This window comes from Pleurodeles waltl, chromosome 2_1, assembly GCF_031143425.1.
Source record: "Pleurodeles waltl isolate 20211129_DDA chromosome 2_1, aPleWal1.hap1.20221129, whole genome shotgun sequence".
NCBI lineage: Eukaryota > Metazoa > Chordata > Amphibia > Caudata > Salamandridae > Pleurodeles > Pleurodeles waltl.
Genome location: NC_090438.1, coordinates 34,338,559 through 34,354,467, shown reverse-complemented (window position 1 = coordinate 34,354,467; position 15,909 = coordinate 34,338,559). Strand labels below are relative to the sequence as shown.

The 15,909-nt window shown below is 47.5% G+C and overlaps 1 protein-coding gene across 13 annotated transcripts in view; it reads right to left on the bottom strand.

Moving 5' to 3' along the window:
- Positions 1-8,108, bottom strand: part of MED12 (mediator complex subunit 12) — a 786,294-nt gene extending 778,186 nt beyond the window's left edge. For 6 of the 13 annotated variants that reach the window (XM_069209270.1, XM_069209320.1, XM_069209294.1 and 3 more), the window contains exon 1: positions 7,926-8,107. In XM_069209270.1, the coding sequence (XP_069065371.1) occupies positions 7,926-8,024 (99 nt within the window). In that variant the 5' untranslated portion in view covers positions 8,025-8,107. Of the gene's footprint in view, positions 1-7,925 lie in introns of all 13 variants that reach the window. The other 7 variants (XM_069209303.1, XM_069209340.1, XM_069209311.1 and 4 more) reach the window with 2 other exon arrangements.
- Between the last annotated feature and the right edge of the window lie 7,801 nt (positions 8,109-15,909).

Sequence of the window (15,909 nt, the reverse complement as noted above, 5' to 3'; positions counted from 1 at the left end):
ACCAAGGTAGGAGGCTAAAGGTTGTACAGAGGCAGCATGGGGAGAGGTGGCATAGGCGAGCAATAAATTAGATTCTATTCCCAGCTTATTAAAGTTAAGAATATACGCAGAGCTGTCAAAACAGTACCTAAGCAGTATTATGTACGTGAGGTTTGAAAACCATGATCTGATTTCCCAGTCCCTGTATGCAATTTTAATGAGCAGGGGTGCCAATTAGTAGACTGATGCACATATCACTAGTAAAGTAGAAGAATACAAGAACAAATACAAGTGTGCGGAAGCTCAACTCTGACGAAATCATGTAAAACAAAACAATACCACTGCCAACAGTTTGGTTTTATATATTGCAAAGGTTTTTAATAGGCACCACTAGCAAACACAACAAGAACTGCACTGAGAGCAAAATACAGACACATACAAAATACGCATGCATCAGCGGAAGCGACCACTGTCCTTGACATTGCTTTTTAGATCAGATCTCACTGAATGAAAAATAGGAGAAGGCCAGAGGAAGTGTGAGGATAATGCTGAAGTGGAGTATGACAGCCAACTGAAAGGGGACATTGCGTTACCAATGAACACTGGAAAGGTTTCAACTGACTGCGTTCAGCTCGAGTCCTCATCTGGGGTGTTACAGTTATGGAGAGCTCATATTGATTATTGCATCAAGCGTACAATGCCAAAACTGGAGTAAAGTGTGTAGTTTTGTAGTGTCACCTGAAGCACTGCAACTATTTCCAGATGACACATCTGGCTGCTTGTACCCTAATCTGAAGACCACATCTGAAGTGTATCCAATTCTAAAGGACACCTGTAGCATATACTGTGCCAGTGTACCTTATAAGATCCAGTCATGGAGACGTCATTTGTGGGTGATGTTCAGACCTGGGGATCGGGTGTCCTGACCATTGATCTCTCGCTGAGGCAGAATCCCCAATTCTGCAGTAGTATATACATTTCTATAGAGCACATTTGGATCACTGTCTATTTCTGGAGACAATCTCTGGCGGACTTCTCCCCCTACGATACTGGACTCAAACACCTTTTCTTTCTTAAACAATAACATGTAATACACCACAATTGCTATGTCACCAGAGTGATCACTTACACGTATATATCTGTAATAATGTAAATCACTGTATTACCCACCATTTTTTCTCCAGCCTTGAAAAAGCCCCATGCCTGCGAGCCCTCAAGGGGTGATACATGTTGGCTGAGTTTTCATCGACCCACCATGAAGCACAACAGATGATCTTAACACAAGTTGTTCAAGTCATCATAATTAGGTATTTTACTAAAGGGTGGAATTTGTTTAATCCTGTGGCTTGTTTATATTTCTACTTTTCAACGGACTAATATATTTGAACATAAATTATGAAGTAACTTGAACCAATACAGACTTTCTGTTAAAATGTAACCCTTGCTCTCTTGTCCACATGTTGAATGCAGCCCGTGATTTTGACCAGTACTAATTAATCTATATTCTAAACACAAGTGTGGGTACCACCAACTTATTTTTTTTAAATATATTTCGTCTTTGAAGAACAAAAAAAACTAAATTTCTCTGTGTCCTCACTTTTTTTGTGAGGAGGTTAAATCATCCACATACTTACAGAGCAGGTACGCCCTGATACTACCACTTCCAACCTTTTTCCAAAACCTGACAATAAGTAGATCTGCTAAAAAAATATATATATATATTTTTATGAGTGCAAAGCCAAATATGTTTCAGGTGTAAGCTAAACTTACATGGGTATCCAGGTTTGAGAATTGAGCTCATAACATTCCAAAGTTCTTGCAAACCTTAACCAGTTCTGAAATCTCAACCAGTCATTGATCGAGCACATGCTATATACTCATAAATAAATGAGAAACAAACAAGGGATCTGAGGCAAAGTAAGATGAAGTGACCAAGAATTAAGCTATGGGGTCAACTGGGGAAGGTCAGAATGGGTGGCCTGGATGACCCTTGGTTTGGATGCCAGGGTTTATCTACAGTAATATTTCTGGAATCTAGCAAATGCTATAAAGTAAATTTTCGAAAGCATTTCACAGGATGTTTCCTCACAAAACAAAGAAGAAGAGCAGTAGTACATCTTGAACTCTCTGCCCTATACCAGAACGTCAGAATAATTCACGTGCTGGCACGGTCTCAGACCTGTTCAGAAAGCTAACCTAAAGAGAGCCCATTCATAAACTGAGCCTCAGCATACTAACAGCCTGTGAATACTCAACGATTTACCATAAACAGAGCCCTTGCAAATTCAGAGCAGAGCATAACCATAAAGGTGCCATAATCAAAGTCATGTTGAAATACACACCCTGCCAGAAAACGAGCGACAACATAATCAGAGAAATTAGAACAGTGGAATAATCTGTCATCTTGCTGTGTCGCACCAAGCCAAATGAAAATTGTTTTTTTTTGTTCCAAGACAATACATTTTTTAAATCCCTCTCCTCAGTCCACACTCCTGCACCCAATAAACTCACTTCATTCGCTTTGCTACATACCATAGGTTTAGCGACAAAAACATGGTAAGAGTACAACAATGAAACACTTCCCACATTGGCACACCCAGAAACCCACACTCGTTCATCCAACACACATGGAGTATCACGCTGCCAGTCTGCATAGTTGTTGTCAGGGATATGAAGCAACTATGTAAATGAAACTAAAAGACACTGTGGGCAGGATGGCGGTCTAAGCACTTTATGCAGGTCTCATTTGCACAAGGCGCGTGCCACAAGCATAACTGTGAAAACGGGCAGCCAGTTACTAAGTATAAACATGGTATCACTAGAAAGCTAGCATGATGGAGGCATACATTTTATTGAGCATATGGAAGATGGTACTTTCTTGGCTTGGGGTAGCTTGAAATACCTATTACTGGAAGCTGGCAATATTTGTTATTGGACAATGGATTCTGGCTGAGGGAAACTGGCAAGCGCTGTACCAGGCGCATGGAAGGTCTTACTAGCATCAAATGGGATTGTGCACTGAAAATACCTTGAACTTCACTTAAGTTCTTAAGATAAAAAGGCAAATGAACTCTTCCAAAAGCCGCATTTCAACAGAATGCAGTGTATTTAAAACAGCCCTGACTGCTGTGGAAGCAAGGAAGTATTATTAACTTGGCTGATGGCTAGTATTTTCCCCAGGGGGACCAATCAAGGTGAGCCAGAAAATGTTGCAGTAATCCATCCCCCAGACAGAATTACTGCTATAATAGCTCTTAACTGGAGACGAACTGACTCTGCTGAGCTCCCCCTATACACCTGGACTTCAGAAGAGGCTCTGCAACAGCAGCACACCCTTAATGCCATGTCCCCCTACGTCCTGCATGTCGTTAGCTGATACTAAGCCATGGTTATAAGAAAAGCCACACCGTACAGCTTAGTGATGTACTACTCTGGACAGGGCCAGGAGAGCAAGACAGTTGGCGGGATCTTGATAAAGATAACTGCTGAGAATCTGTCCTCGTGCCACAAGACTCTGCAGCCAGCTGATTGTCTCTTGATCATGGCAATCCTTGCTTTGCCTAGGTGTCAAGGACCTGTTTAGGAAAGTGCCTTGTTGATGACATTTTTCTGTTGCACCATTACCCTGTTCTCGTGGGAGCCAACATCAAACAGCCTTTTGCCTGAAAAGGGTGCAAGGGTCTTCAGCATCCTGTCCCTGATTCTAAGACAGAACTATTATTCTACACCTTACACTTTCTGAGGTATCGTAGCTTGACCGTATGCTATGACTCTAAACGTAAGTTTCATCAGTTGTCAGCATGAACTAGTGGGTACTCCTTGTTCTATGAAAGCTCATTTCTCCAAACTACTGCCCCCATGACCAGTCATTTGGGACAATGTCCCTAAGTTCAGACACTACAAGGAAACAAATATGGGTGCCAAGTCCTTTCCCAACAACTGTAGCCCCACCCCCCAGTAAAAAAAGTACTTTGCAGACCTGCTGAACCTGCACCTGGTCTCACCATGAAGTGAAGTCAGTGTCGCTGACCACCACATGCCAAGTAGCCCAGCTAACTTAACACTAGAACATTTGTCTTTGAGACCAGTTCCTTTTTTCAATCAGAAATCTGCCTTTTTGGGTTAGGAATACTAGTTTGCTGTGGTGGGTAGGATTTCATTTTTTTCTGAGATTTGAGAAGTTCTTTGCTGCCTGTGCTCATACCCAATGTTGTTATCCCTTGCAATAAACATTGAAACCAATGCACAGGGTAGATATATCAAAGCACAATTGGTATCTGTCTAGCACCCTTAATCACTAAGGAACAATGCTCAAATCAAGGAACTGAAACATAAATGTTTCTAGAGATTACAGAGGACTGGTGACTCCTGGCCAACAGAGTAACATCTACTCCAACTGAGTACACTAGTGCCTAGCACATGCTTTCATGATGAACCAGCTGATGCCGCACATTGGGCCTTACCTACACCTGAAATCAAAATACATTTAAATGGATTGCAAACTGCATGGTCACTCACATATTTCTCTATAAGCCTAGAGAACTATTCCATCTTATTGAGCTCAGAAAGTACTAGGAAATAGATCACAGTTCACAATAAGCTTCTTTGTGGAAGTCTAACCTGAACGAGACCTGCTGCGTGGTTTGGAGGCAACGAGCAGCAAAAAGACGTTCTCTGGTGGGGCTGAAGAGGCATCAGATAAAAAAGGATTGTGAAGGCTTTGACAAAGTGAAATGCAGACATCAGATAAGGAACAGAGCACACCACTGTATACAAAGCCAAAGAGGTGTATGACTGAGTCAGGGGACCCGTACAGCCTCAGGCCTTGCTCTGTGTACATGATTTAATTAGCCAAGAGCAAAGCCTTTACAAAGGATGGTGGGCAAACAGTGCCCCTTTCAAGCACAGCTGGAGGTTGAGGAAGAGGAGAGCACTGGTTACTTGGGTTTGAGCAGTGGTGTTGGGTGGAGAGGGCCTGGCAGCATCAGAAAAACAAGGTCTGGCAAAACCAATAGGTCTCACCTACTTGAGACATACTGACTTTGACAATGTGCTTTAGCCATTTCTTACAGCGCAGCAGCTGCTGTCCTGCATGACTCAAAGCTACAGGAAAAGCACTGTGACGCGGCCACTGCATTGGGGAGAAGAGGAGATGCCGGTGCGGCATCGGATACATACTGCTACTGGGGAGGTTAGGCGTCGGTTCCTTACAGTTGCGGGGGAGGTGATCCAGCATCGGTGCCTTTCAACAAATCGGGGGTTGATAAATCCAGCAGGTCAAGACACGAGGTGAGGACTTTGCGGTGTCGCGATCACACCATGGGGCCCACAGGTGCTGCGCCGTAGTAAGGTGTCACGGATACTGTACTCACGCTGTCGCAAGACTTCGGAGGTGATGAGGTGGGCCCAAGGGCCCAGGAACTGGATTTGGCACCACTTGGCAAGTCAAGACTCTCAGCAAGAAAGCCCAGGTGCTGGCAGATGAAGTCTTTGATGTTCCCGAGGCTTCTTAACAGGAGGCAAGCTCTGTCCAAGCCACTGGAGAATCTTTGGAAGCAGGATGTTGAACGCAAAGTCAGGTCCTTTCAATACCAGGAGAGAAGCAGAAAGCAGCAGGCGAGCACAGCAAAGCAACAGGCAGACTGGAAGTGCCTCCTACAGCCTTCAGCTCTTCTTCCTGGCAGAATGTCCTCAGTCCAGAAGGATTCGAACTTTGTGGTGTCAGAGGTCCAGTACGTATCCCCATTTCTACCTTTGAAGTAGGCAAACTTCAAAGAAAAGTCTTTGTAGTGCAAAAGACCCTGACTTTCCTGTCCTGGCCCCAGACACAATCCAGGGGATTGGAGACTGCTTTATGTAAGGACAGGCACGGCCCTATTCAGATGCAAGTGTCAGCTCCTCCCGCCACTAGAGCTTACAAAGACCCATCAGGATATGCAGGGCACACCACAGCTCCCTTTGTGTGACTGTCTAGAGTGAATTCACAAACAGCCCAACTGTCATCCTGACCCAAACATGTATTCCACAGACAGGTAGCAGCACAAAATGGTTAAGCAAGAAAATGCCCATTTTTTAAAAGTGACATTTTCAAACTTACAATTCAAAAACCAACTTCACCAAAATATATTTTTGGGATTGTGAGCTCAGAGACCCCAAAATCCACATCCCTATCTGCTCCCAATAGGAAATTACACTTAAAAGATATTTCAGGGCAATCTCTAAGTTACCCTGTGGGACAGAGAGTCCTTATAATAGTGAAAACTGAATTTAGCAGTATTTCACAATCAGGACATGTAAAACACACCAGTGCATGTCCTACCTTTCAAACACACTGCACTCTGCCCATGAGGCTGCCTTGGGCCTTCCTTGGGGTGACTTACATGTAATAAAAGGGAAGGTTTGGGCTTGGCAAGTGGGTGCACTAGCCAGATCGAAATGGCAGTATAAAACTGCCTATGTAGACACTGCAGCGGCAGGTCTAAGACATGTTTACAGGCTACTCATGTGAGTGGCACAATCAGTGCTGAATGCCGACTAGTAGCATTTCATTTACAGGTCCTGGGCACACATGGTGCACTATATTAGGGACTTAGTAGTAAATCAAATATGCCAATCGTGGATAAACCAATCCACAACACCATTTAGACAGAGAGCACTGGCAGTTGTCAGCAGTGGTAAAGTGCCCAGAATCCCAAAGCGAGCAAAAACGAAATTCAGCACAGGATCAAATACAGGAGGCCAGAAACAGAAAAAGTGGGGATAACCCTGAAAAATGTCAATTTCCAACAATAATAAAATCAAAATAGAAGATGCCAAATACTTAATTAAATCCTACCACACGTTAGTCAACACAGCAGTGAGGGATGTGGTAATGGCCTAAGTACCCGTGGCCTCACTGCTGATGTTCATCCTTCGAGACCTCCAACGGGCCTTCACCAGTGTGCCTGCGGCCAGAGACTGCAGTCTCTGAACAGTTTTAATCCTCCCTTCCAAACTGCCACGAGTCAAAGGCAAGCCTGAATCTTTGAACCTGCCGCCTTTGCCTAGACACTAACAGAAACCCATTCTCTCACACATCAGCATCTTTGTACACAGTATCTCAAGAATAAATACTAGAAGTCTGGGCTTTGACTTACACTCATGAGCAGATCACGTTGTTTTTGTCTCAGTGCTGGTCTCCTCTATCGCTCCTGCCCTCCCCTTGTTGCTCACACCTGCTTCTAAACCTGCTATGTAAGCTGCTCCCACCTTCTCCCATTAACTCAGTCTCCCTTCCCCAATCCCTTTGCACTGCCACATCATTCTCATCTACAGCTTTCCTCACAGTGTCCTGGTTTCGCCTCGCTTCCACTGCCCAAGCCTCTCTTCCACTGCCCCAGCCTCCACTCCGTTGCCCCAGCACCACTTCCACTGCCCCAGCACCACTTCCACTGCCCCAGCACCACTGCCCCAACCTCCCCCTTCGTTGCCCTAGTATCCCTTTCACTGACCCAGCCTCCTTTCCAGTGCCCCAGCCTCTCTACCACTGCCCCAGTATCCTTTCCAGTGCTCCAGCCTCTCTACCACTGCCCCAGTATCCTTTCCACTGCCCCAGTATCCCTTCCCCTGCCTCCCCTCCCACTGCCCCAGTATCCCTTCCCCTGCCTCCCCTCCCACTGCCCCAGCATCCCTTCCCCTGCCCCAGCCTCCCCTCCCACTGCCCCAGCCTCCCCTCCCACTGTCCCACCATCCCATCCACTGCCTCCTTCCACACTCCAGAGTGCCTCCAATGCCACAGGCTCCCCGCAGGCTCTTGACACTGATCCACAGCCCAGTCCTACACCTCAGCTCCTGCCCAGATACACTGCCCGGGCTCTGCACTGCCTCAGCCAGAGCTCTCTTCAGCACTCTAGTCACCCAGCAGCCCCCGCCTCCTGCTACCCAGCCAGCCGCAGCCTGCACCTCACCTCCTTCTGCTTGGCGTCCTGGGGGTACACGTCGGGGGGCCCCAGCCGGGGCCGCTTCAGGGGCCGGTGCTCATAGCTGAGGATCCCAAAGGCCGCCATCTTTCCTGTCCTGGCGACCGCAGGCCCGGAGCGCGCACGCAGCGACGTCACAACGCAGACGGCGAGCTCGAGCACGTATGGACGTCAGGACGGGCACCGGGTGAACATCTGAGCGCTGGACGTCACCCGTCAAAACAGTCTCACCGCAGCCTGGAGGGTGCAGTGACGTCAGCAGGCTGAGCAGTCGAAGGCAGAAAAACCTGCCGGCCGAGTCACTGCCTCTGCATTGCACCGGAAGCCAGGCGGGGCGGCCATCTTTTTTAGTGGCAAAACACTACGTTTTCATCAAAGAGACGGACCAGCGGTTCCTTCTTTGTTAGTGAAATATACGTCACGCAGTCGGGAGACCAGAGCAGTCGAGCAAGTTCAGTCGTCGTTAGCATAGCCTGGTGTGCTCGTGCTTTCAGTAGCATAAGAATATAACATTTTCTAGCTTTCGCGCCAAGAATTTTCAATGTATATGTTCTGTCAGGACCAGAGGCTATTCTAAAGTCGTGCCATCGCTACCGAAGAAGTATCTATAATAGGTTTGTAATGAAACGTTTTAAAAGTAGAATCTGAAGACCAGTCAGCAGCACTTAAGATATCCTCTAAACGAGATCCCAAAGGAAAAGATTTGGCCGCCATCGCTCCTCTTGCTGCATGAGTGCCACATTTTTTTAATTTTTTTTTATAAACATATTTTATTGTTTTTGAGAAAAAATAAAAAAAGCAACAAGGAAATGAAAAGAAGGTTAAGAACAAAGAACAGTGATATGTCAAGCAGAGAGCATTTACAATTCCATATGACATTGCAGTAGGAACTAAGGACATTAGTGAATTCTAGACAGATACCATGTGGGGAATTAGAGTCTAGACCTGTGGGAGTGGACCATTGCCTTATTTCCAGTGCTGCCGTCTCGGCCAGACTCATATCCTTTATTATGGCAGCAAGTCTATCCATCTTCCCCATATCTTTTCAAATTTCCTAGGGCACCCTCTAGAGTCGTAGACCACTTTTTCTTGGGTCTCGCACCAGTCTACCCCTTTCTTCCATTTTTGGAGCTTTGGGCCCTCGGGGGAGATCCAGGTTGCCGCTATATCCCTCTTGGCTATCAACAGGGCTGTGGCCACCAGAGCTCGATGGGCCCGTGTTCCTCTCATGTCCTCCATCACTCCCAGTAGGACCAGTTTGGCAGATCTTTGTATTTCACAACTCAAGACTTTCTCCAGCACTCGGAGCACCGAGTCCCAGTAGGACTGAATAACTCGACATGACCAAACCATGTGGAAAAAATCTGCAGGTTCGAGCAAGCATCGTGGGCATTGGTCCGAGGGTCGCAGGCCTGCGCGGTATAGCCTAGCAGGAGCTAAGTAAGCACTATGTAAGTAATAGAATTGCACTGTGCGGAGCTTAGCTGACACTGCTAAAGACCTGGGTGTCATCAGGGCTTCCCTCCATTCTGTGTCTTCTAGAGCGCCCAGCCATATCTCGCATCTGGATCTAGTGAGGTTCAGGTCTCCAGGAGCATTGTTGATCAGCGTTTTATAAATTCGGGAAACACCTTTCCCCCCCAAGTTTCCCATGAGTAACTTGGCTTCTAACGGATTAAACTCTGGTAGAGAGCCTGTTGTCGGTATGTGGGTTCTTAAAGCAAGTCTGAGTTGGAGATATAGGAAGAATTGTGTTTGGGCTTGCTGAAAGTCCCTCCTTAAGTCTTGGAAAGATTTCATGGAATCCCCTGCCCACATGTCTCCTACCAGGGAGATGCCAACCAGATCCCATTCCCCAAATCCTTCCAGAGCTGCAGTTGCGCTTAGCCATTTCCCTCGCCATAGTGGTGTTTGGTGTGTAACAGTGGCGTTCCAGTGGGTGTATCTCAGGGCAGCACGCCATGCCTGAAAAATCACTTTGGTAACTTCTCCCATTCCTTGGGGTAAGGGATTCCCATACATTATATCTAGAAGGCGAGGGAACCCTAGGAGTTCCAATTCCACCCGGTAAGCTGGGTCTCCCCATCCCCCGTTAAACCAGTCGTGTATCACTATTAGTTGGGAGGCTAGATAATAAAGGTAGGGGTCGGAGGCACCCAGGCCTCCATCGTAGATCCCTCTTCGCCAGTGATGGGCCGCTACACAGTGTCTGGTACCCTTCCAGAGGAACAACCCCGTGGCTCTTTCAAGGGCCTTGAACCACGAGCGGGGGATGAGTAGAGGGAAATTTTGAAAGGTGTAGAGGAGCCTCGGCAGAATCATCATCTTGTATAGAGCCACTCGGCCCATTACGTTTAACAGTAGAGTCTGCCATTTCTGAAGATCAGCTTTTATGCGTGACAACAAGGGAGTCAAGTTCTTTGCCCATGTCAGTTCCGGCAGCAGTGACTCCCAGATACCCAGATATTTAAAGCTTAGACTGCGCAGTGGTATCTGTTCCTGCCAATCGAAGCAGTCTCATGAGTGTGCAAGAGGGATTAGTATGGATTTAGCAGGGTTCATTTTCAGACCCGATGCCACTTCATAGCTCTCTAGCAGTTTGAGGCATCTCGGGCCTGTTACACTAGGTGTAAAGAAATGGCTCCCTGTTGCAGTTACCCCCCACTTTTTGCCTGATACTGATGCTGACTTGACTGAGAAGTGTGCTGGGACCCTGCTAACCAGGCCCCAGCACCAGTGTTCTTTCACCTAAAATGTACCATTGTTTCCACAATTGGCACAACCCTGGCACCTAGGTAAGTCCCTTGTAACTGGTACCCCTGGTACCAAGGGCCCTGATGCCAGGGAAGGTCTCTAAGGGCTGCAGCATGTCTTATGCCACCCTAGGGACCCCTCACTCAGCACAGACACACTGCTTGCCAGCTTGTGTGTGCTGATGGGGAGAAAATGACTAAGTCGACATGGCACTCCCCTCAGGGTGCCATGCCAACCTCCCACTGCCTGTGGCATAGGTAAGTCACCCCTCTAGTAGGCCTTACAGCCCTAAGGCAGGGTGCACTATACCACAGGTGAGGGCATATGTGCATGAGCACTATGCCCCTACAGTGTCTAAGCAAAACCTTAGACATTGTAAGTGCAGGGTAGCCATAAGAGTATATGGGCTGGGAGTCTGTCAAAAACGAACTCCACAGCTCCATAATGGCTACACTGAATACTGGGAAGTTTAGTATCAAACTTCTCAGAATAATAAACCCACACTGATGCCAGTGTTGGATTTATTAAAAAATGCACACAGAGGGCATCTTAGAGATACCCCCTGTATTTTACCCAATTGTTCAGTGCAGGACTGACTGGTCTGTGCCAGCCTGCTGCTGAGAGACGAGTGTCTGACCTCATGCGGTGAGAGCCTTTGTGCTCTCTGAGGACAGAAACAAAGCCTGCTCTGGGTGGAGGTGCTTCACACCTCCCCCCTGCAGGAACTGTAACACCTAGCAGTGAGCTTCAAAGGCTCAAGCTTCGTGTTACAATGCCCCAGGGCACTCCAGCTAGTGGAGATGCCCGCCTCCTGGACCCAGCCCCCACTTTTGGCGGCAAGTCCAGGAGAGATAATGAGAAAAACAAGGAGGAGTCACTGGCCAGTCAGGACAGCCCCTAAGGTGTCCTGAGCTGAGGTGACTCTGACTTTTAGAAATCCTCCATCTTGTAGAAGGAGGATTCCCCCAATAGGGATAGGAATGTGACCCCCTCCCCTTGGGAGGAGGCACAAAGAGGGTGTACCCACCCTCAGGGCTAGTAGCCATTGGCTACTAACCCCCCAGACCTAAACACGCCCTTAAATTTAGTATTTAAGGGCTACCCTGAACCCTAGAAAATTAGATTCCTGCAACAACAAGAAGAAGGACTGCCCAGCTGAAAACCCCTGCAGAGGAAGACCAGAAGACAACAACTGCCTTGGCTCCAGAAACTCACCGGCCTGTCTCCTGCCTTCCAAAGAACTCTGCTCCAGCGACGCCTTCCAAAGGGACCAGCGACCTCTGACTCCTCTGAGGACTGCCCTGCTTCGACGACGACAAGAAACTCCCGAGGACAGCGGACCTGCTCCAAAAAGACTGCAACTTTGTTTCAAGAAGCAGCTTTAAAGAACCCTGCAACTCCCCGCAAGAAGCGTGAGACTTGCAACACTGCACCCGGCGACCCCGACTCGGCTGGTGGAGAACCAACACCTCAGGGAGGACCCCCGGACCACTCTACGACTGTGAGTACCAAAACCTGTCCCCCCTGAGCCCCCACAGCGCCGCCTGCAGAGGGAATCCCGAGGCTTCCCCTGACCGCGACTCTCTGAAACCTAAGTCCCGACGCCTGGAAAAGACCCTGCACCCGCAGCCCCCAGGACCTGAAGGACCGGACTTTCACTGCAGAAGTGACCCCCAGGAGTCCCTCTCCCTTGCCCAAGTGGAGGTTTCCCCGAGGAAGCCCCCCCTTGCCTGCCTGCAGCGCTGAAGAGATCCCTTGATCTCTCATTGACTAACATTGCAAACCCGACGCTTGTTTCAACATTGCACCCGGCCGCCCCCGCGCTGCTGAGGGTGAAATTTCTGTGTGGGATTGTGTCCCCCCCGGTGCCCTACAAAACCCCCCTGGTCTGCCCTCCGAAGACGCGGGTACTTACCTGCAAGCAGACCGGAACCGGGGCACCCCCTTCTCTCCATTATATCCTATGCGTTTTGGGCACCACTTTGAACTCTGCACCTGACCGGCCCTGAGCTGCTGGTGTGGTAACTTTGGGGTTGCTCTGAACCCCCAAAGGTGGGCTACCTTGGACCAAGAACTGAACCCTGTAAGTGTCTTACTTACCTGGTAAAACTAACAAAAACTTACCTCCCCCAGGAACTGTGAAAATTGCACTGTGTCCACTTTTGAAATAGATATTTGTGAATAACTTGAAAAGTATACATGCAATTGAAATGATTCAAAGTTCCTAATGTACTTACCTGCAATACCTTTCAAACAAGATATTACATGTTAAATTTGAACCTGTGGTTCTTAAAATAAACTAAGAAAAGATATTTTTCTATACAAAACCTATTGGCTGGATTTGTCTCTGAGTGTGTGTACCTCATTTATTGTCTATGTGTATGTACAACAAATGCTTAACACTACTCCTTGGATAAGCCTACTGCTCGACCACACTACCACAAAATAGAGCATTAGTATTATCTATTTTTACCACTATTTTACCTCTAAGGGGAACCCTTGGACTCTGTGCATGCTATTCCTCACTTTGAAATAGCACATACAGAGCCAACTTCCTACATTGGTGGATCAGCGGTGGGGTACAAGACTTTGCATTTGCTGGACTACTCAGCCAATACCTGATCACACGACAAATTCCAAAATTGTCATTAGAAATTGATTTTTGCAATTTGAAAAGTTTCTAAATTCTTAAAAGACCTGCTAGGGCCTTGTGTTAGATCCTGTTTAGCATTTCTTTTAGAGTTTAACAGTTTGTAAAAGTTTGAATTAGATTCTAGAACCAGTCTTAGATTCTTAAAAAGTATTCCAACTTTTAGAAGCAAAATGTCTAGCACAGATGTGACTGTGGTGGAACTCGACACCACACCTTACCTCCATCTTAAGATGAGGGAGCTAAGGTCACTCTGTAAAATAAAGAAAATAACAATGGGCCCCAGACCTTCCAAACTACAGCTCCAGGAGCTGTTGGCAGAGTTTGCAAAGGCCAACCCCTCTGAGGATGGCAACTCAGAGGATGAAGATAGTGACTTGGAGGGAAATTCCCCCCCTCCAGTCCTACTTAGGGAGAGCAGGGCTTCTCAAGCCCTGACTCCACAAATAATAGTCAGAGATGCTGGTTCCCTCACAGGAGGGACCCACAACTCTGAAATCACTGAGGAAAACTCCAGTGAAGAGGACATCCAGTTAGCCAGGATGGCCAAAAGATTGGCTTTGGAAAGACAGATCCTAGCCATAGAGAGGGAAAGACAAGAGATGGGCCTAGGACCCATCAATGGTGGCAGCAACATAAATAGGGTCAGAGATTCTCCTGACATGTTGAAAATCCCTAAAGGGATTGTAACTAAATATGAAGATGGTGATGACATCACCAAATGGTTCACAGCTTTTGAGAGGGCTTGTGTAACCAGAAAAGTGAACAAATCTCACTGGGGTGCTCTCCTTTGGGAAATGTTCACAGGAAAGTGTAGGGATAGACTCCTCACACTCTCTGGAAAAGATGCAGAATCTTATGACCTCATGAAGGGTACCCTGATTGAGGGCTTTGGATTCTCCACTGAGGAGTATAGGATTAGATTCAGGGGGGCTCAAAAATCCTCAAGCCAGACCTGGGTTGATTATGTTGACTACTCAGTGAAAACACTGGATGGTTGGGTAACTGGAAATGAAGTGTATGACTATGTTGGGCTTTATAATTTGTTTATGAAAGAACACATTTTAAGTAACTGCTTCAATGAAAAGTTGCATCAGTATCTGGTAGACCTAGGTCCAATTTCTCCCCAAGAATTGGGAAAGAAGGCAGACCACTGGGTCAAGACTAGGGTAACCAAAACTTCCACTGGGGGTGACCAAAAGAAAGGGGTTACAAAGCCTCCCCAGGAGAAAGTGGGTGACACTAGAAACAAAGATAAAGAGTCCCCTGTAGGCCCCCAAAAACCAAACCAGGTGGGTGGGCCCAGAGACACAACCCAAAACAAAGGTGGGTACCAGGGTAAGAGCTGGGATGCCACTAAGGCATGGTGCCATAACTGTAAACAGACAGGGCACCACACCAAGGACACTTCTTGTCCCAAAAACAAACCCCCTAGCAAAATCCCAGGGGTGACCAATGTAGCCATTGGGGATGACTCCTCAGATGAGGAGGTCTTCATAGCCTTCAACTGGAAAAAGGGCCCAACAGGTGAGTTGGAGATTCCAGAGGGAAGTAGACACTTCCACCACCTACAGGTGAATGGAATCCCAGCCTCTGCCCTGAGAGACACTTGTGCCAGTCACACTATTGTGCATGACAGGCTGGTGTTCTCAAACCAGTACATCCCAGGTGAGATAGCCAGAGTAAGAGTTAGCCCAGACAGGGTCACTGATAGGCCTGTGGCTTTTGTGCCCATAGAAGTGGGTGGAACTTTTAGCTGGAGAAGGGTGGTAGTCAGTACAGACCTCCCCCTTGATTGTCTCCTTGGAAATGACTACCCAGAGGTTAGTCAGAGCCCAAGAGAGGAACTGGTCCAGTGCCAGGCCTCTCCCAAGGATTCTGGAGTGCCTGCCTCTGCAGTAAATGCAAGTAGGCCCCAGAAGAAAAAGAAAAGGAAACAGAGTAGGAAAGGTGGACAACCTTTAGCCAAGGTTCCAGCAAGCCAAGGAGATTCTGCTCCAGTAGAGGAGAACTCCAAAAGTGGCTCTGATAAAGTCCAACCTGACCCACAAGAAGTCCTGGCCAGTCAGGCAACTGTTAAGCCTGAGTGGGTGGCTCCTCAGCTAACAGAAGAAAGAGTGGAAGAAGGGTGCTTACTACAAGATGTGGTAACCCCCCACTCTAATACAGCAGACAGGCACCCTGAACCCAAAGAAGCCTGTAACTTAGCCACTTCCCTTGTAGGTGAAGAGCTAAAGGTGTGGTTCTGGGCACTGACAGCTGTCAGTGGCCTCTGCTGGGTGTTAGCCTTTATGGCTGCACTATCCTTGGCATGGTGGTCTGACCCCATGCCAAATAACAAGTTAGGCCCCCTGACCCTGTTGGTCATGGTGGGGTTACTCCAGCTCTGGGTAACCTCTTTGGGTAAGCTAGGGGTGACCCTGGCTAAGATAAGATTAGCAGAGGTGGATACCTCTAAACCCAAAATAGAGAGAATGGGTGAAGACATAAAAAGCACAGACAAGAGGCAGTTCAGACTAGGTCCTATCACTGTGGAAGTGGGTCAGTTCCCCAGAGGGAATGACCTGA